At 47.4% G+C, this 23,439-nt stretch overlaps 2 protein-coding genes across 8 annotated transcripts in view; both read right to left on the bottom strand.

Annotated features, from left to right (window-relative positions):
* LOC103617687 (T-cell surface glycoprotein CD1b-3) overlaps positions 1-4,940 on the bottom strand; it is a 9,542-nt gene extending 4,602 nt beyond the window's left edge. The window contains exons 1-6 of one of the 2 annotated variants that reach the window (XM_008636012.2): positions 4,042-4,940; positions 3,474-3,731; positions 3,037-3,318; positions 2,632-2,916; positions 2,429-2,525; positions 1,412-2,256 (exon numbers count right to left, since the gene is read on the bottom strand). In XM_008636012.2, coding sequence (XP_008634234.2) covers positions 2,196-2,256; positions 2,429-2,525; positions 2,632-2,916; positions 3,037-3,318; positions 3,474-3,731; positions 4,042-4,375 — 1,317 coding nt within the window. In that variant the 5' untranslated portion in view covers positions 4,376-4,940 and the 3' untranslated portion in view covers positions 1,412-2,195. Of the gene's footprint in view, positions 1-1,411; positions 2,257-2,428; positions 2,526-2,631; positions 2,917-3,036; positions 3,319-3,473; positions 3,732-4,041 lie in introns of those variants that run through there. The other variant, XM_017737328.1, reaches the window with a different exon arrangement.
* Positions 4,941-7,954: 3,014 nt separating this feature from the next.
* On the bottom strand, positions 7,955-23,430 carry MAJIN (membrane anchored junction protein). Of its 6 annotated transcripts, none has more exons than XM_017737331.1 (11): positions 23,330-23,430; positions 22,838-22,973; positions 20,920-20,965; positions 19,596-19,671; positions 16,956-17,081; positions 15,625-15,656; positions 14,744-14,898; positions 12,242-12,296; positions 9,374-9,446; positions 9,123-9,267; positions 7,955-8,310 (listed from the first exon to the last, which is right to left on the bottom strand). In XM_017737331.1, the coding sequence occupies exons 2-11, from the start codon at positions 22,936-22,938 to the stop codon at positions 8,265-8,267; spliced, it is 855 nt and encodes a 284-aa protein (XP_017592820.1). In that variant the 5' UTR covers positions 22,939-22,973; positions 23,330-23,430; the 3' UTR covers positions 7,955-8,264. The 6 variants fall into 6 exon arrangements, with proteins under 6 accessions (XP_017592820.1, XP_017592818.1, XP_017592821.1 ...); XM_017737329.1 differs by lacking the exon at positions 23,330-23,430 and adding an exon at positions 23,095-23,273; XM_017737332.1 differs by lacking the exon at positions 23,330-23,430 and adding an exon at positions 23,095-23,272 and having other exon boundaries at positions 14,744-14,853.
* Between the last annotated feature and the right edge of the window lie 9 nt (positions 23,431-23,439).

Raw genomic sequence — 23,439 nt, 5'->3', positions numbered from 1 at the left:
CACGTCCTGCTGAGCAGCTGAGAGGCCGTTCACAGCCCTCTGTCCTGCACAGGTGCATGTGACACTACTGGTGTCTGAGTTGCTGATGGGACAGGACCGGGCACCTGGCTTGTGCAGGTGGTCACGATGTGTTTTGCCCCCTCAGAATTTCCTCCAGATGTCTCCCACTGTTGCAGTGGATCTGCTTTAAAGTTCTGCTTTAGCCCTTGCACTTTTCTATTGAATATACTTCTCATGTTCGGAGCTTTTTTCACTTTCCTTTTTACTCACAACTTCTTCCTCCTTCGTATTGTCACTTCTCTGGTCTGAAAATGACCCAAGGGGACAGAGGGTTGTTGGTCCACACAGGCTGTTGGTCTTCACAGTCCTCTCGAGTGACCGTGGTCCTCAGAGTCACCCCCAGGTTACCACTGGTCCCCACAGTTCTCTCAGGTGACATTGGTCCTTACAGTCCTCTCAAGTGATTACTGGTCCTCACTTTCCCCCTGCCCTAGGGGACTGTAGGACTTTGAAGTGCTCATGTGGCCCCCGGTCCTCAAAGACCCCACAGGTGACATTGGTCCTTGCAATCTCCCCTGGGGTGAAGGCTGTAACCCCCTGAGCTGTGCCTGGGTGAGTTGGGGTGGGGTGGACAGCGATGCAGTGCCACTGGGTGTCACTCTGGGTGGGTGAGTGGGTGGGCAGCAGCACCCGGTGCACTGGGCTGGGATGAGGTGCCTTAAGAACCCTCTTAAAATGCCTGGGTGAGGTGTGTTATTGTAAGGTCTCTTAGGGAATGTGAGCAAACACTTGCAGACACCTCCCTGGTACCAGGTGTTTGTGGGTGTGGTACTCTAGGGTCTCTTGGGAGGTCATTCACATGAACACCTTTCCTCAACAGGTTTCCTCACTGGCTGCACCTGCTCTCCTGGTCTGCCCTGTCCCATGAGTGCTGCAGGATGTTCCACTCTGCTTGAGAGAGAAATTGCCCCATTTGCCTGTGGATGCCAAGGCTGCAGGGAGGCATGCCTGCACCTAAGAGTTTCATCTGTCTGTCCCAAGTCAGCAGGGGCTGGGAGAGGCTTGGTGTCACTCCTCTTGCAGTGAGGTCCTTGAGCCCTGTCATGTCAGCAGGTGACTCTGGCTCCCAGAGAAATGCAGTCCTGACCCCAGCTTTGTGGTTTCCAGGGTCTGGCCAGGAGAGAACAAACACCATTGGATTTGTGGTGGACATGGCAACAAGGCAGCCAGGTTTTCTGGCTTGCACACGGCTGCCAGACTTATCCTGGGAAACTTTGCAGGAAGGTGTCCAATAAAACCAAACCTTTTGAAGCTACATGTTCAAGTTGATTGGGAGCATGAACTACATGCCTTTCTGTGTGTGTGTGTGTGTGCTACCTTTGATGGGACACGGGCTTCCTTTTTCTCCTTTATTAGGAGCCTCGGGGTCACTTTACCCCCGTGTGCACAGTTGCTTATTTCTATGCAATATGTAAGAATATGTTCATATATGCACAGGCACACATGTACTGTTTTTTACCCGTGCTTTGGTGCTTTCTGCAATTAGTGCCAATAATTCAGTGGTGTTTCAGCTTCCATACGTGGCTGATCAAAACCTCTCCAAGCCCACGCAACTGCTAAGGAAAAGCACGTGAGCTTAGTGAAAATATGAATGGTTTATTTTCATTTCATACACATCTGCAGCTCCCACACATTACACCAGAGTTTCAGTGTTACTCAGCACTTTGTAAAGCCATTTCTGGCCAGGTTCTGTTAGTCTGTATGGAACAGCTCAGTCTCAGCGCAAATATTTCTGGAATATGGTTAATAAAGGCAATTTTTAGGGAAAAAAAAATACCAGAAAGTGACAGTAGAAGGGTACAGCTTTCCACCTTCTGACAAAAGTGTTACTGAACCAGAACTGGGAGAATTTGCCATTGGGCATCGAGGTGCCCTCGAGCATCAGTGGGTGCACTGGCCAGTGCCACAAGCTAAGAGATGATCACGTGTAACAAGTGAGGAGGTCTCTGACTTGCATTTGTGTCTGTTTAGAAAATTCAAGTGAGTCAAACGCTGCCCAGGTTTCTCTTGTGCATCTCTGAATTGAGTTAGTCTTGTAATTGGCAATGCCCAGAGCTTAGGTGAAGCAGAAAAAGGTAGTTCTTGTTGCTGTGAAGGCAGTGGAAGGGAATGGGGACTGTTGGCTCCCTTCTGAGCTAAGCTTCTTTGCTCAGGATGGAGTTCCTGGACTCTGATTCCTCCATCTGCTGGTGCTTTCTGAAATGAGAGGGGAGCAGCTGATGGATGCTCCATGGCAGAGACCTTGTGGGAGTGCAAGACAGCATCTGGCAGGGCCAAAGCAAGAGCTTTGCTGCTCAGTGCAGAAATCCCCTGGGCATCTCCTCCCCTCCTTTCTCACTGCTGCTCCATGGGACAGACAGGGACTCACCTTTGTCTCCACACCCAAAGCACTGACATGGCAGCTACGGCCATGGCTGCAAGCAGCCCAGCCACGAGCCCTGTGATCAGCACCACTTCTGAGTCCCCTGGGAAACATAAGGAGAAGCTGCCATGAACTTTCTGGGGTTTGCTCCATCTTGCAGGGCAGGGTGGCTCAGGAGCCCCATGTCATTCCCCACGGGTGGCACCTACCCCACGGGATGAGAAGGGCGCGGGTGCCCAGGCTCTGGTGGCGCACACGGCAGACATAGCTGTGCCCATCACGGGGGGTCACGGCCAGGACGCTGCGGAGCTGGTAGGTGAGGTCAGCATTGGGCAGGACGGCGCTGGTGTTGAGCACCGGGCCCGGAGGCACCTCCTGGCCATCCCGCAGCCACGCCACACTGATGGGACGGGGGTAGAAGCCAGTGACGTGGCAAACGAGCAGCAGCTGGTCTAGGCTGGGGGTGCGGGCGAAGACCGTGGCCACAGGCAGCTCTGGGGAATGAGAGCAAAGGGGTGGGGCAAGCCAGGATGGGGCAAGCCCCGTTGGGGCACAGCTTGGCCCCAGTGTGGGGGGGCTTTGGGGCAGCTGTTGCAGGATCAGGGTGGTCTCACCTTGTCTCTCTAGAGCTGCCCTCCCATACTGCAGTAACACCTCCATGTCATCGACACAAGTCTCATTGAAGAGAATTTCCACCAGCTCACTGAAGGCAGTGTAGTTCTGGAGAGATGACTGGACATACCGTGACAAGTTGGTGTCCTGGGAGAGGGTCCAGGTGGCATTCTCTGTGTCCAACTGGAGGAAATCCTGACCATTGTAACCCACATAGACAAAGGCCCGGGAGGTTCTGTTGGGGTAGAGCTCGCAGCCTGCCATGCACTGAACCACAAAGGGGTCTGGTGGGGCAGAGAGGAGAGAGAGGTTGCATGAGGGGCTGGGATTGCCTTCCTGCAGACATGGTCAGTGTCTCCTATACAGCAGCAGCACTATCACATCCTTCCCCACTTCCCAGCTGCTGGGAAAGGGGATGCAGTGAAGACTGGGCACTCACAGGGGACGTCCCTTTGCCTGGCCCCTTCATTGACCAGATGGTTGAACTGCTGCAAGTAGATCTTAACCAGGTTCTCAATGGTGTCCCAGTCCGCTTGGGGCAGGGCTGGGCGCAGCCAGGGCTGGTAGAAGCGGATGGAGAATGTGTGTTTATCAAGAGACCCGAGTTCGATGTCTTCCAGCAGGCCCAGCCCTTCTGTGTCCACAAATGAAGTGTTTTGGAAGGTGGTGGTCTGGAGCAGCCGGATAGTGAAGGTCCCTACATGAGACAATGGTTGACAGGGAGGAGATGTGACTGGGAGAAGAGGGCTGAGCAAAGTGGAGGGGGTGAGGGATGGGTCCTTGAGGTTGCAGGGATCCATGGGCCCCCCATAAGCCCCTTACACCCTTTACAGCCCCAGTTCCCATCCCCTGCACCCACCTGGCGTGGCTACATCCCTGCTGGGGAGGAGATGTGGAGCCAGGGGACAAGTGAGGAAGCGAGTACCCAAGGTGGGTGGGGAGCAAGAAGCCTCTCCCCTATAGAGTCCCATGGAGGTAGAGGTATATGAGCCAGGGGTCCTACTTACCCTCCAGGTTTGCCCATGTCCCAGAGAGGAGGAAGAGGTGGAGGAGGAGAGAGAGAAGGCAGCAGCAAGGGGACTGCATGGTTCCAGCAGTGAGGCCCAGAGTGTGCAGCAGAGGGTGCAGCAGCAGGAAGAAGAGACTGCTGAGAGATGTGGCCTCGGATGTCTCCTCAGACTGGCTCTGCCTGGGCATCTCTGCTGGTGCTAATGGCCCTGGCAGCCAATGGGGCTGGCACTGAGGTTTAGGGGAGGGCTCTGAGGTTCCCACTTGGAGTGAGCTGGGGCATCCTGAGTATGGCTGTGAGTGCTGGGGGAATTTGATTGGGAGCAAGGTCATCCCATTGCATGCAGGAGCAGTCCCTCATTGCTGCAGCAGCACCTTGCCAATCAGGGTGATGTGGGTGAACTGAGTCTTCTTTTCTACCCCCCTTTCGGGTGGACGTGTCACTTGGCCATGCGCTGCATCCATTGTCCTGATAGGAGCGTCCCTTACTCGTGCCTGGCATATCTGGCCCCGCATAGAACAGGCATTGCCACCTGCTCTGTGCTGCCAGGTGGGTTCACAACAACGTGGCTGTCTTTCCCACAGGGGGCAGGCAAACCCTATTCCCACCATGGGGCCTCATGTCTGGGCTCTCTGTGCTCCCAGGCTGTGCACTGGTCCCATGCCTCTTTGTTACCTCCCAACTGTCCCACAGCCAGGCCACTGTGATGGCAACAGTTATATAAGCCAGCGATGTGGCAAACCTGCAGGCGAGCTGGGCCATGGCCTTGGAAAGCTGTGAGGGGTGAGAGGGATGGAGAAAAGTTGATGGCAATATCCCTTGACCCCTCAGCACTGCTGGTCTGATCCTGGGGAAGGGACTTCCCAGGGTTGAGGTAATGAGCAGTTCCAGCCTGGACCACAGCTGTGGGGTCAGGGATGGCTGCAAGGACAGCTGGAGGAAGCAGTCCTCCAGGAGCTCTTCTTGGGGTGCAAGAAGCGAAGAGCAGCTATAGTGTGGTGGTCGCCGGCAAGGGGAAAGATGGGCTGCAGGGGCTGGAAAGGACCGTTTCCCATTGACAGTCATCAGACTCCTGGAGCAGTGGCACTCGGCTGGACAGGATCTTCGAACTGGGATGGGGATGAGACCCCCACCATCGGGCCCATTCCAGGGAGTTGCAGTGGATATGCAGCTTCCCCCTTTCCATGGAGCTCCATCTATGCCATGGAGCCTGGGAGCTGCCTCTCTGCTTCCCTGCACCCCACAGTGTCAGGGAGCCTGAACTCTGCCCTAAACACCCCCACAGGGGAGGGCCTGAGGATTGGCTGCAGCCTGGCAACTCCCCTTTCCTTCCCAGCAGCTTTGGTGAGGAATCCGGTCCACCTCCCCAAGAGTCCCCTGTGCATGGGAACAGAAATGGTGGGAGCCATGCCCCTGCTCTGTCCAAACTGGCACCAGTGTCCTGTGCTGGAGGGACGATGGGGTGACCAGAGACAGCCTCCCCCCACGATGTCCCCTATCCACTGCTCCTCCAACACCTGCAGTTTCTCTCCCCCTTTCCTGGGGGCTGCTCATGTTGAGGGCAAAGGCAGAGCTGAAACCACAGCCGAGGAGAAGTCTGAAGTGGGGTGACCCCATAACAACCAAACACAACAGGAGCAGGGGTATCCACGTTGGTATGTGACCCTTCCAAGCGCAACTGGGACCAGGTGTCACTGCTCCATGTTGCCATTTTTGGTGTCTCCCTCTGTAGGGACATGGGGAAGGCCCATATGGGGCTGCTGCAGGCTGAGCTCCAGCACCCCATGGCACTGAGTCAGACATGAGGACAAAAGGACACCGAACCCCTTCCCTTCCACGGAGCTGTCCCAGAGAGAAGTCGGGCTGCTGCGGTGGCCTGGTAGGCCCAGAAATGGCCCCAACTTCCCCAGCGGCATGACACAGGGGATGTCCGCCTATACCACAAAGTCCGCATCCCTCCCACTCGTCCTAGACCCAAAGGAGAGTGTTTGGCTGTCAGGATGGCAAAGCACAGTCACGGGGCAGCCAGGGAGGGAAGAGACAAGGGGACTTTTGTCTCTGCAGTCCTGTGAGGTGATCACTTGTCCCCATGGTCTCCCCAAACATCCTTTTGGGCCTCTCCTGCTGAGCAGCTGAGAGGCCGTTCACAGCCCTCTGTCCTGCACAGGTGCATGTGACAAAACTCAAATAACAAGCAGTCCCCAGTAGGTCCAGATGAGGTGCATCAATCCACTTCTATCTACTCATATTTCATTTCTCCTTACTGGTGGAAGTAATCACTAGATACAAAATTGCTAAATCCCACAAACTCCAGGGGACCAAAAACGGTCACTTCATTTGAAGTAGACCAATTTGGCTTTGTTCCTGCCCATTCCCAAGCTCAGCTTCCCCTCAGACTTCTCCTGCTCATTACAGCTGCAAGTCACACTCAATGCCACCAGCCAAGCACCAGGAAGTGCAGAGAACAGGGTCTGTGCACAGCAAGGCCTCTTGCTTTGCCTGTGCTCGCCCCTGGCTTCTCTGCAGGATTGCAGTCCCCTCAGGGGCAAGAGGGGGTGGTCCTGGCTGGCAGGTGATGCCCCCATCCTGCTGCTCACCCACCCCCTCAGGGGGAGAGGGCAGAGAGTCACAAAGGCAAATGTGAGAAAACACTCAGAGGTCAAGATACAGATGGTTTAACAAGGGAAAGAAACTCTCTCAGGAAACACTTCTTCACCACATCACACTGTGGCCAAGGCTGGAAGGGAACTCTGGAGACCATTGGGCCCAAGCCCTTGCCCAAGTGGAGTCACCTACAGCCAGCTGCCCAGGACCACATTCAAGTATCCCCAAGGTAGGAAAACCTCCCTGCTCAACCTCTGCCATGGCTTGGTCTCTCTCACACAGAAGAAGTGTTTCCTGATGGGGAACAGAACCTCCTGTGTCCCAGGTCAAACTTTCTGCCTCTGGGCCTGCCCTTGGGCACCAGTGCCAAGAGCCAGGCTCTGGTGTCCCAGCTCTCTCCCTCCAGGCATTTGAACATTGATAAAATGCCTCCTTGAGCCTTCTCTTCTCCAGGCTGCACATTGCCAGCTCTTGGTAAAGGTCCTTTTTTATGCTAAGATCAGGGAAGTGGGATGTCATCTTCTGACATAAGCAGTGATAAATATCAACTCAGGGATAACTGCTCTTACTTACGGCTTGTTATCAACCCTTCATCCCTTTCCTGGTCCCCCCTCGCCCTGTGCATCTCATTGCACAGTCCTCTGGCAGAAGGGATTGAATTGGTACACACAGCCTTGACTTAGGTTTGTGGGAAAGGACTAAGGAGAAAAAGATAAATGGAACCAGTTTCATAACTGTTCCATTCTTCTTGGAGGGAAAGCTTCGTTCCACTGCTGAGGGTAGTCCAGACCAGAACAGGTCAGTATGGAGGGTGGATGCCTGTGGGCCAGGGTGGAACAAGCCAAAGGGCCCAGGTGTTGCACTGTCTGACTCAGAGCATAGTCTTCTCCTGCCAGGCAAGTTACCTGAGACACAGTTAAACAGCCACATGCTGCTCCTGGTACAGTACCAACCCCTCAGTGTTCCATGTGAGACTGGGCAGGTATGTGCTCAAGGGGTCCCGGTTCAGGGGGTGGTTCCAGAATGATAGATCATTTAAAAAGCATAATCATGGCAGCAAAAAGCTGCCTGAGCATGGACTTGGCATGTCTGAAATCTTCAATTCCAGCCTCATCCCATTACATAGTGAATGCATAAAAAATTACCCAAGTTGTAGTGTAGTGGCAATATCTAATGCAAAGTATTACCCATAATCTTGACCTTTTTAATGCTGTGAAGCATAGCACTGGAGTCCATCTTGCATTAGAAACCTCTGCTTCTTCTTGGAGGGAAAGTGCATGGGTAAGTCTGATTAAAATAACGCACAGTTCCAAGCTGATGCTTGTTTTATTAGAATACCACATAACGTGAAATTCACAATTTATGACCCTTAAAGATCAAAATCTTAAAAGTTTCTTGCTCTCTTCTGAACCCTCTGAGCTGTGAAGAAAACCCCAGCATGTTGTTCTAACCCAACATCTTCAGAACGTTACTTTGAAAATATTAGCAAAGTAGAAATTAATTTAAAGCATTTAATAGCTGAGACAGGCAACGTGAAAAGCTGAATTACAGAAGAAACAGTGCAACCCAACATTCATACTACAAATCTACCTTTCCACAACAATTAGTACTTCCAGGTCAGTTTTTTCCACCAAAAAGATGTTGTAGTGGCGAAAAGATGATGCTGGGGAAACAATAACAACAAAAAGAGCACATTAGACTTTAAATACTTCTCTGAAAACTGGGAAAGAGCTAATCTAATTTCTATCCCACAGAAAGACACAATGCCACTACAAAACAATACAGGAGGAAACTGAAAAAATAGAGGCAACAATGGATAACTTGTGCACTAATGGTCTGGTCTCAGTCATTAAAGGAATGGCACACACTACAAATAACAAGGAGTTTTATTTTCTAAAAAACTAACGAAGAAACAACCAACCAAACAGCAGCTGCCAACGTCCAACTGGTGCCATGCAGTGATGGACAGCACTCACACGATCCAGCCTCAGCAGCACAAGAGAACTCCTTTGGGCAGCCAGCAGGTGTCTGCACAGTGACACCAATTTCCATTTAAAACGGTGCCTTTGGGAGTCAGAGTTACAAAGTCCAGATTTGCTCAGTGGCCAAATAAAGGTCACATGCACCTTCATGGGGCTGAAGGACCATCCGGGAAGGCCCTTTTAGCTGGCACTTCTCAGCTGAGAGAAGCCACTTTGTATAAGGGCTGTGATGGAGGTTCAGTGACCCTCTCTTATCAGGAGTTTTTTTCCCAAAGACAGCTCAGAAGAGGAACATTTAGTGGGAATGCTGCCCCTTAGCACGAGAAAGTGACATCCCTTTTTTTTTTGCCTTGGGAGACTTTGGTTTAACCACAGAAAAGATGTCTCCATCCTTCAAAATGATAGAGAACCACCCAGAACTGACAGAATCAGCCTTTGACACAGGCTTGGACAGAGCCAGGACTGCATCTGCTCATCTGTGCAGAATTAGTACCTTCTCCAGAACTTTGAAAGACCTCTTCCTTCTGACTTCATGTTTCCTTTCTTTCCTGTTTGGTCCACTTGCTGCTGCATCAGCTGCACTGCACCCTCAGCCTGACTGGCTACTCTTTCTTCGAGGGCAAATTCCACAGGTTCCCCTGTAAGAAACAGCAGCAAGAACAAAACCACAACCTTGCTTCTCTACACACTCCCTGCATACCCAATGGAATGAAACCCAGTGGGATCCAGGAATTCCTTACTCACAGAAACTCATTTGGTCACAGTCTTTAGTATGGGATGCCGGGCTAAACTCAAGCCCATTTGCATTGGAGGAATTCTAAAAGGAAAAGGAACCCAAGAACTGTTACATAATGCTAAATTCTATTGTACAGAGATTTTTGTTTGCTTGCTTCCTAAAAGTATTAAAAAGCAAGGTCTACAGTCTTTGTTGTGTGGATTCATTTGAGAATTTTTTTCTGCTACTATGAGGACCTTCTTCACCAAGGTATTGTTACACCTCCCTCCTCAGGACATAACATAAAGCTGTAATTCATTTAGAAGGCTTTAGCATACCAGACAGTGAACTAATAGTAGCTATGCAATAGGCAGAGATTTCAAAAAACATGAACAGAAGAGCTGTGGGAAACAATAGCCCCTGGACAGTGCAGGCCCCTGGATATTAGCCCTTCTAAGACGTAATCCTGGGACACAGACTTAACTTGGAAGGGACAAAAATGAAAAGTGCCAGAAGCAAGAGGTGGGCCAGGAATACCCATTAGGAAGGTGATCAGCAAAGTACCACAAAGACCAAGATAAGCATATAAAACCACAACAAATCAGCAGGTAAGCTTCTACAAGAGAGTAAACCCTAAAAGAAAGGCGGATCCTGATGGTGTTTCCCTTGCACTAATCTCAGAACCATTTAGGTTGGAAAAACCCTATAAGATTAAGTCCAACTGCTAACCCAGCACTGCCAAGGCCATCACTAAACCATGTCCCCAAATACCACAGCTAAGCTCAGGTGAACACAAAATTCCAAACCTTTGATGGCCTGAGATTTTTGCAGTTTAGTCTGAGAGCATTAACGAAGTTTGGAAAATTCTCTGGAGTGACAGGCCAAGCATCTCTTTCTTTCTTTGACTTTTACTGATGCACTGTGTAAGTGGAAAGATATGCAGGTTTGACCACATTCATCCTGACCAGATGTCACCATCACAGGCCTGGGAGACATTTGGATGACAGCTGAAAATGCCATCCACTGAACAGTCACGTGCCTGTGGCACTTCTATGCTCCTCATTCCGAATCCAGTGCACACGTCCCAAAGTCAATCCCGCATGTTCGATGTAGACAGATTTCATTCCTGTTTAATGAGACCCTTCCCTTCTTGAGAAGCATTATAAAACACCAGGTGAATTTGAAACCAAAGCCATACACTGTTGATAAACTGAGCAAGAGCCTTGGAAGAACGACCAGAAAAACTCCGATAAAGTACAGGAGCTACTGACATGTTTTTATCCTAAACCTAATCTTTCTTCTCATCCCGAATTAAAAGAAAAAAACCAAACAAAACCCAAATGGAAAGCATGTCATGGAAGTACTTGGCTCTCAACTTCTAAAAATGCACATTAGGAAGAAGAATTCTGGCCATGATTTCACACAGTATTTGTGACACCCGATCTAGCGTTCATCAACAGAACAGTTTGTGTCCAGACATCGCTCTCGGCGCAATGGCGCCTTGACTAGTGCAATTTCAAAGATAAGTCATGATGATGGCACAAGCAGCTGTTCTGGAGAAGGTTCCTCTCACCTGAGTTGCTATTTGCTGAGTTGATTTGTGCATCACAGTTCCAGTTTACCCGGAAAGCACTCAACACATGCCCTCCCATATTAGTTAACACAAGAGGACCTTGCACCGATCTCTGCCACCTGCCATATTATTTTTCAGGGTCCAACCTGCTAACCTGGAGCTCCAGCTTTCAAGGACTCTGGTATCTTGAAAACTGTACAAGCAACAGAGGAATTTTGGAGACCCTGATTGTAACAAAAAGCATCTTTCAGAAGATGACCCTTATCTGACCAACAGAGTGTTTCAAGTACCTGAGAAAAGAAGCCAGAGAGGGCATGTGCAGACACCTGCAAATGTAAGCGGGGGGGGGATGATAAAAGTTTTAGAGACAAATAAATCTGCTTGTTTTAGAGAAGTTATTCTTTACTGCATGCTCCCAATGAGTTACCAGGTAGTCTTCTTCCTATCCTGAAAATCCGACAAACCTGTCAAAAAACCCTGTTCTGAAAGAAAATTTTGGGCTTCCTTTGTGGGCAAACCCAAGAGAAAGGTGTTTGCCTCCTTGGAAAAAAACTCTCTTCCAAAGAGTTAGAGAGGGGGAACAGGCCAGGAAGGTGGTAGCATGGCAGGGATTTCAATTAAATTTAGAACGAGCATCCAGGAAACAGATGAAGTGCACATGGGCGGATGCGCAAGAGCCAGGAGGACACAGGCATTAGGGCATCTCTAAGAGCAGCTCTGTCAGGGCAGCCTCAGAGCCCGTGGGCTAAAAGAGAAAGAATCTTCTCCTCCTAACAAGGTTTTTGGAGAAACAGTGGCTTTAGAGAGCAACAGCCAATCCCTCTGGAACAATCCTGTCATGAATCTGCCTTCTGGTGCTATAGCAAGAAAAGGCATGGCACTGTTTCAGGAACAGGGTGATGCCTGCATGGCCATCAGCAAACAGAAGGACACTGGTGGGGAGTGGCACATGGTCACAGCAAAGCCAGTGGTAAGATGCCAGCACCCACTGCTGGCCCTTTGTGGAGTTCTCCATAAAGGGGCATCTGAGATGACAGAGGACTGGAGTACTGGAGAAAAGGCAGGGCATCCCTCAGGCTCAGCTCTCAGGGGCTGAGCTTACCCCTGAGCTTGTGGCTCAACAGTCAGAAAAGTTTGTGTCGCCTCAAAAAAATATAACTCATCCATTTGCTAAGTCTGGTGACGAGTCAAAAATATCAAAAATTATGAGGGTGAAGCAGGGAAAAAGGGGACAAATGACCTGCAGGGATTTTCATGCTTGCCACTGTAAGGGTCCAGGACTAAATAGGTGGTGGTGTCTGTTTCTGAATATCCTCTTGCTTACCTTTTTAAATCCATGCTCTGGTTTACTCATGTGGTGAACACCGTCAGCTCCAGTTCTAAAGATAAGTAAGTAAAAACTGAGTTTACAAAAAGTCACAAAAAGGAAGCAATCCTGTAAATGGCTACTCCAAGTATTTCACTAGAAACCAGGACTTTAGTACCTCTACTCAAGATACATACCTTTAATCTATATTAGTACTCATGTTTCAAAGTCTTCCTTAAAAATGAAAATAGGCACTCTTTCTGCTTTTCTACTAAGACAAACAAGCAATTAAAGAGAAAAAGTGTTACATGAAAAGGGGGATGAGCAGATATCTGAGAAAGCTTGTGAATCCTAAAAGGTTTACAAGGGCAGGTAGCAAAGAACCACAGAAAAATCTGGCAAGACTTGGTCACGGAGCATTAAAATGGCAGAGGAAACTGTATGGGGAAGTATGAAGGGATGTACATGCAGAGAAACCATCCTGGCTTCGCTTGGGGTGATCGGTATCACTGGGAGTGTCACTTGGAGATTCTGATTTCTCAACACTCAGTAGCACACCAAGAAAACCCAAATCCCCCAAGAGATTTTAGAAGCAAAAGAGCTTGTCCAGAGAGAAGAGAAGACAGAGCTGGTCTCACTACAGCAGACACACTCCTTTCCAGGGCAGGGAAGATGCTCAGCCTGAATGAGCTCTTCAGCCTAAGAGTGTAACAACTGGAAAAAAAAATTACATAAGGCTTGAAGATAGCGCTCACCAATTTGATTTTGAATTCAAGCATACACTTAAGAACTACAGATTGTTACAATCGTAACTGCTGTGGCAATATACAGGACCTAGAGAGAACTGCCAGACTGGACCATGAAACAGCCCTTTTTGGCCTTGTATTTTATTAATCTACAGCTTGCATCTTGGCTAAAAGAAATCAAAAAGCATTCTGAATCCTGGGCTCATTCCTCCCTCATTTCCAACAGCTGTACCGTGACTAGAAACAGGCCAGGGGGCCAGGGGTGGGATTAAAGGACTACATCTGTATGAGCAGGAAAAGAACTGGCTTCAGACTTTGTTAAAATCTCTGCATGAAACACATTTGGGAATTGGGTAGGAAATAAGGCAACAAGGTAGACGATTGTATACGGTCTGTACGCAGTAGGGGAAAGGTACGCATAAACACTTCCAACCAGTGATGGATCTGGGACTGTTTGCCACATAGTCCTGAGGATTCGGTACCAGTATAGATTTTCTTCTTTTAAAAAAAAAAAAATACACTCTCTAAAGAAAGAAGCCTGACAGCCTGTAACTGGGTCTCTGAGAGGTAGTCAAGAACTAAGCCCAAGGTCAGCCGTGAACCAGCCTGTACCCTCATGCTGAACGCGTCCAACAACACCCTGAGCTGAATTAGGCAGAGCTCTGACAAATCACTGCCCTCAGGCAGTGATCTCTCCCCTCTGCTCAAGGCTGCTGAGGCTGCTCTGCATGCCCTGTCTGGACTGGAAACCCCAGCACACATGACTGGGAGTCAGTGGAGTGAACCCAGCAAAGGGCCACGATGCAAACACAATGATGGGATTGGGGAATTTTTTCTAAGTGGAAAGGCTCAGAGATGAGGCTGTTCAGCCTGGAGAAGGCTTGGGTGGGATCTTACCAATGTACACCTGATGGGAGGGAATGAAGAACAGGGAGCCAGGCTCTCCTCAGCCCTCTTGTCTTCTGGCAGGACAAGAGGCAAAGGACACAAATTGCAAAACATGAAATCAAATCTGAACACAAGAAAAACCTTTTTGACTAGAACGGGGGTCATACACTGCAACTGGCTCCCCACAGTTGCACTGGTTCCACCCTCAGAGTCTACTCAAGACCTGAAGGAACTTGCTTAGGGTGACCCTGCTTGAGCAGGATGGGTTGGACTCTATGATATCAAAGGACCTGTCCAACCTCAACCATTCTGTAAAATCCAGAGACAGAGACCTACTTGGGAATCACCATGAAAAGTTCAGCTACCGAAGAAACAAACGGTGAAGTTGTGCAAAAATACTCCTGTGTACGCACAACACGTGCGATTTCGGGAGACTTTAAAGCACTTGAAAAAGAGCAAGTTCCAACGTGTTTTGCCACCGGCCTCGAGCCAAGAGGGCAGCATTCATCAGCTGGCTCAATGGAGCATCCTGGGAAGCAGGTGGAAAACTTGTTTCAGTTCTTCCCTTGCTGTCCCAGGCTCAGGTGTGCAAGCTAGTGCACTGCTCTATCTGGCCGCTGAGGTATGACCTCACTGTGACTTAAAAGGGATAGGAACACAGTGGAGTTAAACAGGCAGAGCTCTGGTCAATGGTACGGGAACTTGGAAAGCACGGGACCACTTCTTTCCCAATATGAACAATGATGCTTACATTCTGTTACCTACGGAAGAGAAGGAAGAAGAAAAATGGGGCAAAGGATTGCACAGAAATTAAATATGAGGAAGGTACAAGAGACATTAAAAACATTAATATGTGTCCTGGCATACTCCTTTGGAGTCAACTCACCTGTCCACACATGGCTGTGGCCATGAGGTCTCAGCTCTGACTTCCACTCTTCTCCTCTTCACTGCTTCTTCCACTGCGGTACTTTCTGACATTTCATCTCTTCTCTTGACCTTCAAACATTGCAAATTTGGTACTGATAACTGATTTTGACTTCTCTATTTCAGAACAAAATTCATAATTAATATACATTCATATTTTGCAAGACTTGTTTCTGCTTATACACTGAAAGCCAAAAAAGGATTCAGGACTAAAATAAGCACTGGGAGGCCAGCCACAGAATTATGCTCAACAGTTTTAAACAAAATATTTCTTTCTAGGACATCCTATTTCCTCCATTTTTGGAGGACCGCCAAGGAATGTAAGGAGCAGGTATGCAGAGGTAGAAAAATTCCTTGGGGGAATTTGGATTTGAATTATTCTTCATTAATTCGCTCCATCTTCAGACACTTACCACGTTGAAAATAAACCTACCCTGAGCTCTCATTACACAAAAACTTCTCAAATACGCTTAACTTTGCTGTTTATGACATACACAGTACCTAGGGAACTACTTAATTACTCAGCAATATCAACCTCACAGACTTTTCCAGTGAAGAAAACACTGGACAGCTCACTCAGTCAGGCTCGCACAAAATTCATGGAACTGAAAGCAGCAGGGTCCTCTCAGGTCCTGATATAGGACTGCATTCCAAGCCCAGCAGAACTGCCAGAAGAACCTCTCTCCCCTTGGATGGTTCTAGGTGAGAATTCAGTGCCACTTTACACTGACTAACTGCTAGAGATAGGAGAACTCTAGCATTGCCAAAAAACATGTGTTCTGCTCCTCAAGAATAGTTAGAATATAAATTAAACAACAAAACAAAACCAAATGCACAACTTACAAGCTCATCGCTGCCCTTGTTTACTTCTTTACCTGCAACAGAGGTATAAAATTTGGTGAATATTTAGACTGGACTTTCTTTAACCAACTGAAGAATACATTTTTGCACTGCACTTCCTCTTCTGGGAGCAAGATAAACTACTGTGAAACAGTCTGGACCTGAATATGATACACTGAAATAGAAAACCTTCAAATACAGCTCTTTCTGAACCAGAATTCCTGGCTATGAACACCAGGTATCAATGGGATGGGACAGTTGCTCGTCTTGAAGACGTCAAAGGCGTCTTCAGAAGAGAAGGGCCCAACGAACAGTTAGCGTCTCGCCGTGCTTTGGGCACCAGATGGAAGATGCAAAGACATCTGGAACACAGCCTCTAGAGAATACTGGCCAGCTATAGGACATATGGGATTCACACCTATTTCCCTGAAGAAAAATCCTCACCAACAGAAACTTGAGACATCAAGTCTGAAAGTAACAGTGCCTTACATATTCCTAATTTTAGAATAGCAATGCTGTACTATCTGGAGAGGGCAATTAAATACTGAAGCAGGTATACAGGGAAGTGAGCAAACTCTCCACAGTTATAAGATTTTACATCCAAACATGGGATGTTTGATAGGGAAAACAAATAGGCGAGACTAAGAAATTACTAGTTGGCCATTTTATAAAGATCAGGTTACCTGCTAAGCAGTCATAAAAAAAACCAGTAACTTTTTTCAGAGCCTGATAATCAGAACAGGAAATAGTAAGAATACTCAGTTTTCACAACAGGGGAGTTTAAATGAAGAGTCCCCCAGAGGCCTTAGCTGTGGCCTGAGGTTGTTCAAGGAATTCACAGAAAACCTGGAAAACGAGACACTATGGAGGTGAAAATGTTTTCTAATTATACAAAGGACATTATTACCACAATTACTATCATTATTTTTTTATAAAAATCCATTCTTTCTTTAGGAAAATAGCAATGAAGAGTGTGATGTTCGACATCAACAAATGTAGTCAAGCACAAGGAAGAAAACCATGCGTTCCATATACAGTGCCAGCTCCAGCCCAGTGACTGACATTAAAAAAATGAAGGTTGGGAGCCACTGGGCAACGCTTCACAAAAATACCAGCTAAAGAGTCAGCAGTGGTTGGAAAGACAAAGGAAAATTCAGGGAAAAGCAATACGAGACAATAAAGAGCACCCTGTTATGCTCTATTTCAAACTCCCTGTACAGTCACACCACATGCAGTTTTGCTCTCTCTGATTCAGGTACAGTAGGCGAAGGAAAAGAGAAAAGCAAGACATAGATGCTTCCAGAAATTACCCAAACATAACCACAGTGACTTACCGCAAGAGAAGTTTTGCTGAAATGAGTTCAATTCTAGATACAACGTGCAAATGTAGGGATAAGGCACAAGATGGACATTCTCATGTTTGAATTTCATCTTTGATACTTGCTCCCATTTACTCAAATCTGAGAAGAATGGCAAGATAAGGCACAAGATGGACATTCTCATGTTTGAATTTCATCTTTGATACTCGCTCCCATTTACTCAAATCTGAGAAGAATGGCAAAACTTAAAAACACAACACAAACATTTCAAAGGAGCACAAGTCCTGACAATGTCTTTTAAAGCTTCAAAAGTCACAGCACACTACACATGCGCACAAGGAAGCAAATACGGCCTTGTTACTATGAACTTGTGAAACTGCACCAGTAACACGCTACAGGAAACACTTATCCAGGTGACACCGCCCCATCAGTCACCTGTATTAATAGCATTCCCTTAACTGTGTTTGCTCTCAGCCTTGACACCCTCCTGCAAAAAAAACATGTCAGGCTCTTCCAAACCTATGAATACAAAAAACCCTCAGAAGTCTTCCTAATTAAAAGGGAGTTATATTAAAATTTTATTTTAAAATGGAAAAGGATTGGGATTTGTAGAAGCAGCATCATTAAATTTACTTCACAGTTCAAAATGGGGGGAAAAAGGTAACTGACAGATAAGTTACAGCCATTCCTTTATGCAGGTGCAGTTCTGACATCCAGGAGCTTCTGCCTGGAAGAACAAACGGTGCTGGACTTAAGTCTCCCCACACACCTCTGATCTCAGGGAGAAACAGGTGAAACAAATACCGTTAGTCTACATTTGCTAGCAGAAACTAACACCCCAGGGACAGAAGATGATGAAACATTGATACAATCAGTTCCTTTAAGGAATGAAATTGCCTGGTTTTTGGCTTGAAGGACTCCTAGCTGGTGATTAATAAAGAGCCACTCTACAGAGAGGAGCCCGAGACACCAACTGCAAGACAACTTCTCGTGCCAGACCTCTGAGCTCACAGTTCTCTACCAGGCCCAGTGCTAGCTGAGCATCTGGATGGACTTGCAAGTTCTAGAAATACAAGTTTACGAACCAAACATTCCTCAACGCACAGGCAAAACTGGCTGAGCTTTAGAGAAGCAAACCAATAATGTCGGTTGGGTTGGGTGTCTCCCGTATAATGATGCTCTCGGCTACCCTCTCTTCTTGACAGCAACAGGACTAAGTTGCTGTCGTATGTACCTGCTTTGGACAGAGAAAGAGGATGGCCTCATTCCTGCCTGCTATTAGGCGGCATAATGCAGTCTTCTAAGACAGGAGTGGAATGCCTTGGAGGTGTTCATTACCCCTGGGCACTCAGAATCACGGGAGGTGATGCCAGATCTGATCCAAAAGCTGACACACCTTTAGGACTGGAAAACCCTAACATTTAACTGAGTTACTTTTCTCTTCCACAGGAGCCCCAGGAGAGTAACTTCTTGACCCATTACACTACAGCAACTGCAACAGAAATATTAATGGTCACAATTTCTTTAATCAAATTATTGTCAATTTAAATTAATACTCTGCAGAATACATAGCAGATGCAGCTAAATTCTTTGCAGTTGCGCAAGCCAGGAGAAAAAAAAATGAAGGCCAGTCTTCGTGCATTCTGATGAAAAAACACCTAGAAAGCAGAGGAGCCTGTAGTACGGCTGCTAGCTAGAATAATCCAATCTCAAATGCCTCAGCACTTACATATCAAAAGTGAAATCCCAGGAAACTACACTCCTCAAAACCTGTGCATGCCAATATTCGAGTATCAGCTTCTGTACGATTATGCCGTGCAATCGCACAGAGCTTTTACAGTGCTGTCTGCGGACAGCGGGCCAGACTGATGGCAGCTCAATGCCTCTGCAAACTTTAGGGAAGACGGAAAAGATCCGCTGACCGGTCCCACAGGAGCGAGGGGGGTGAGCACGGTAAGGTGAATACTATGCAGACGACATTTGCTTCACATTTGTTTCTAGGCTTCAAAGATGTACACTAAGAGGGGACCAGGATAACTGGGTGACAGTCCTGCAGGCTTTGCGCCTTCAAAAGTCTGTCTGGACTTCCAATTATCCCAGCTCAACCACTGCTCCTTGTAAAGCTCACTATGTGAGGTGCTTTTGGCTTCTCCCAGCCATCTCTGTGGAAACACGAGCACAGACTCACACTCGCTCCCACCCTCCATCCCCAAAGGCTCACCATGGTTTAACCTTTGAGGGACCTCACAAGAACAGCACTGTGAGTTTCCCTGCCCATGGGCCAGCATTGCTGGGCCTGGAAGGAGCATATTGCGTTCCACGAACCTTTGGGAACGATGCACTGGGTGCGCTTGCGAGCGCATGAGGTGGGCTTCCTGGCACTTTATATACACCTTGATTTGCTCTGGCTAAACCTCATTTGGAACGCAGGGGCATTTGGACGAAAACACCGCAAAACACTCTTGTCACATCAGTTCTCTGGTGAAAGTAACACCTCAGGTGTTCCCAATACTTTCAGCCAACGTCAAACCACAAAGATCAAAGTATTCCTACTCCAGCTAAAGATCTGCACACTCCTACACATAAATGTTGAATTATGCAATGCCCAAGAGATACGAGCCATTGAATCTTTTACGAGTAGGAAAGAAAGGATACACGGAAAGATGGTGAAGTGGTCCGTAGAAAATGGATGCAAATCATCAAGATTTCCAAGGATTACTCGAATCACTTCCTGGAGAGGCCAAAAAAATAAACAAAGGAAAACTGTTAAAAACATAGTCACAATTCCACCATCAAGTATGCTTTCAAGGCTTGGGAAAAAATTAACATTACTTTACAGTTTGCATGAATCACGGAAGACCAGGTTCTAGATATTCTGCTTTTCCTCCTCCCCTTCTTCGCCCCGCTCCCTCCTATCATTTCAAAGTGCACTGCACTGACAGACTCATAGAAATTCAGGTGAATGAGTATCTTAATCTTGAACTAACATAGAAGAATTACTATGGGAAGTGGAGGTGTGCTTTTAAATTTAGTAAGTTTTAAGTTTAAAAAGTAACTTTTTTTCCCCAGCAAAACACACATAGCATTTACCTGTTTTGAAAATAAACATATTCCTCTTTCTCTGAATATTGACCCAAATCAGTTACTAGGGAACTGCAGTTAAGCCCCAACGAACTCCTCCTCTACAAACACAAAACTTTCTAGTAATACCTTTCAATATTTCAAAAGTGAAAAAAACCCCTGTAATTCTTCATATCACTTAAAATCAGCATATCTTCTTCACTAATATTTTTTGTGCTATTACTGTACTCGGAACGTTTTTAAAAACTAAGTCATAGGAAGGGGCATTTTTAAGCAGGCAGTATATTGATCTCAATTTCTCAGTAATGGCAGGGGCTTTCTTCCGTCTCAGGAAGACAACAACAATGGAACTCATCAATTTTGACCGTCGGTTTGTGCTTGGACACAAAGCAATGGCATCATTAAAAGAACACCCATTGGTTCCACGGAGAGTTGCAAGGAGAGCACATGCAATTTAGCATTAGATTTGCCTCCATCAAGCCAGCTCACCTGAAAAACCAAGAGGGTTTTACAGCTAGTCAAGCCTGACAACTTGAAAGTGACAGTCAGGTTTGAGGTTGAGACTGAAAGCCTGGGAAAGAGCTCCTGCAAGAATGACTCTGAAGAGGAATCTAGACAGGACCTGGGTGCAACTAGCTCAACAAACAGGAGTTTCCATTTGTGCAATTTCAACAGTCAGTAGCTTCTTTGGAATATTTCAAATAAAAGCATGACTCTTCTACATTAAATTTTGCCTGTCGAAGAACATTTTTCATTTATGTAATTTTTCTTTTTTTCACCCTCAGACTCTCCAGGGAAGCTCCCCATTACTCACACTCGAAATGACATTCTCAGTCCCATAACAAGCATATGATTTGTTCAGCCTAACACCCATTTAAGGACCTGCCTCAGCTCCTACCTCTGACTCCTTGGCAGCACTTTCAGTGAGATTGAGGTTAGGAGGGCTGTGAAACAAAGAGAGAGTTTGAACCATCCCAGTCAAAATGCAATGAAGCTACATTTCATGCAAGAGTTTAAAGAGCAACAAAACATAATTCCCACTGAACAGGAAAAAGTACTTAGCAGGCAGGTAAATTCCTAATCTATTACTCTTAAACATCCTTCATCCACAAGGATTGTTCCTTGTGAACTTTCTACCCGCTTGTGTTCTTTGTGCCTGAGGATACAACGGATGAGAGATCAGATCTCTTCAATCAATCCTCAGTAACCCTCAGGACAGTTTTTTTGACATTCTGCTTCAGGGACTGAAAGGAGGAACTAGCAGCACATGTCTGTTAATCCCCTTCTGTGCAAGCCTGCAGAGAAATGGCCCTTCACAGCACCGGAGCTAGGCCCTGCGATGCTGGGAGTTGTGTACCGCCTACCTCAAACTGTTCCCAAATACCAACTACAGCTTCTGGAAGCCATCTTCTCAGAAGCTGTTTGCTGCCAGGTATCAGCCAATAATCAAACGCACAGGGAGAGAGAAGGTCTTAAAGAAAATCTGAACCTATTAAAAAGTAAACAAATTACATAAAGGTCACTCGGAAATAAGTAAATAGAGTACAAGGAATCCTGGCATGCAAGTATTCTCTGGTCTACGGTCTGGCAGGCAGCCACGATCACAATTCAGGGGCCAGAACATGGACAGACACAAGAAGTCCCTCTTCAAAAAGGTTCTCTCCTGGCTCTGTAAGGAACGACTCGATGAAAGGAATTACTTGGCATCAAAGCAGAAGGACATATACCACCCACCCAAGGCTTATGCTGTGGTCATGAATCATCAGGGAAACAAAAGCACCATTCTGGAAAGGATACTGCCATGGTGGCAAGGAAATGAGGGCGGAAAGAATGGAAGAAGGCAAGGCACTAATGACAAGGATGTCAGACCTGCTCTCTGACTGCAGGGGATTCACTGGTTGGGCTGGGATCAAAGGCATGAGAGGGACTGAAGAAGAGGACATGGTTTTCTTTTAAGCCTATGTAGCAGCTTGCATGTGCTTGTGTTTTGGATTTGTGCTGAAAACGGCGTTGAGAACGCATGGATACTTTTAGTTACTGCTGAGCAGTACTTATCCAGCATCAAAGGCTTTTCTGCTCCTCATGCATCCCACCAGTGAGCAGGCTGGGAGTGCGCACAAAGCTGGGAGAGAACGAGGATGGTACGGCTAACACCAACCAACTCAAGGGATATTCCGGACCCTAGGATGTTGTGTTCGGGAATAAAACACAAGGAAGAACAATACGGGGGAAACGCCGTGGCGGGTTTCTTCCCAAGCAACTGTTACGCGTGACAGAGCCCCGCTTTTCTGAAGATTAAACACCTGCCTACCCACGGGAGGCAGTGAATAAACTAAACTCGTTATTCTCCTTCACTTACATATGTGTCTTTCGCTTTACTCATTGAATGAATTGTCTTTATCTTAACCCGTAAGTTTTACTTTTACACTTTTACCCTTCCAGTTCTCTCCCTCACTCCACTGCAGAGCAAGCTGCCACGTGATGCTCAGTTGCCAGACAGCATTAAAACATTACAAAGGCTCTAAAGTTTCTCAAAAGCTTACAGAATTTCAAAATGCTATCTGTAAAAAGTGACTCTTTTTACACCGAACAGCACAAAATTCCCACAAGGTAATGAAACAGGAGCGTTTGCTACAGCTCAAATTACCCAGCACGTGGAAGTGCAGCAGCAGCTTTTAAACGGCCACTTTGTTGGTCAGTGAAAGATAGGCAGGAAATGAGTAGCCCCCAGGGTATGAATTTAAGGTCTTGTATCAACTCACTGCCACATGCAGTCAAAAAACTGCAGGCTGACTTCCTGGCTTTAATACACGTACCTGCTAAAGTTGCCATACCGGATTTTAAATTTGTACACAAGCCTGCCAGCATGAAGAAATCTTGTTTCGGGCAACGGATAGGCGAATGGTTTCAACGACATCTCTCTCTCTCTCTCCCTCTCCCTGAATGCCGGGACTAGGAAAGCAAGAGAGACAAAGGTTAATTCCTATAACCCTCGTTATGTCTCGTTCTGTCATATGAAAAGTTTACACGCAGTTTTTCTTCCAGAGGACATCTGCAGCGAGAACTCTCTTACTAGTCAGCAAACGCCTGATCTGAGTGTTCCTTCCAATAGCGAGGTGTTTTTGAGCAGGATCCGAGGACAGACCTGGAACAGACGGCCACCTCGTCTTCAGCTGCACAGCCCTGGAACTATCTCTGCCGAGGTCCCCGGAGCTCTACCGGCAAAACTAATGCAAACTATCTCCCTCCCCCCCCTCCTCCTGCAGAGCCCTGTGGGGCCCGCGATCGGCACCGGCTGCGCGAGAGACCTCGCTGCCGCGGATCCCCGCAACGCCCGCGAGTCTGGCCCGCGAGAACGCGTTTCTCCCCACCCCCGCCGCACCTTTCCGCTGCCCCGCGGCCGGGCCCCGCCCGGACG

The sequence above is a fragment of the Corvus brachyrhynchos genome, unplaced genomic scaffold (assembly GCF_000691975.1).
Source record: "Corvus brachyrhynchos isolate BGI_N302 unplaced genomic scaffold, ASM69197v1 scaffold266, whole genome shotgun sequence".
Lineage (NCBI taxonomy): Eukaryota > Metazoa > Chordata > Aves > Passeriformes > Corvidae > Corvus > Corvus brachyrhynchos.
This window is presented reverse-complemented; position numbering and strand designations above follow the sequence as displayed.

Bases quoted from the DNA above. Each gene is read 5' to 3' on its own strand.
- MAJIN (XM_017737331.1), bottom strand. From the start codon at position 22,938: ATGTCGTTGAAACCATTCGCCTATCCGTTGCCCGAAACAAGATTTCTT. The intron at 17,082-19,595 runs GTATCCTTTCTT...CATTCTTCTCAG, and splicing joins CCACTTCACCATCTTTCCGT to ATTTGAGTAAATGGGAGCAA. The intron at 12,297-14,743 runs GTGAGTTGACTC...ACTTATCTTTAG, and splicing joins CCACAGCCATGTGTGGACAG to AACTGGAGCTGACGGTGTTC.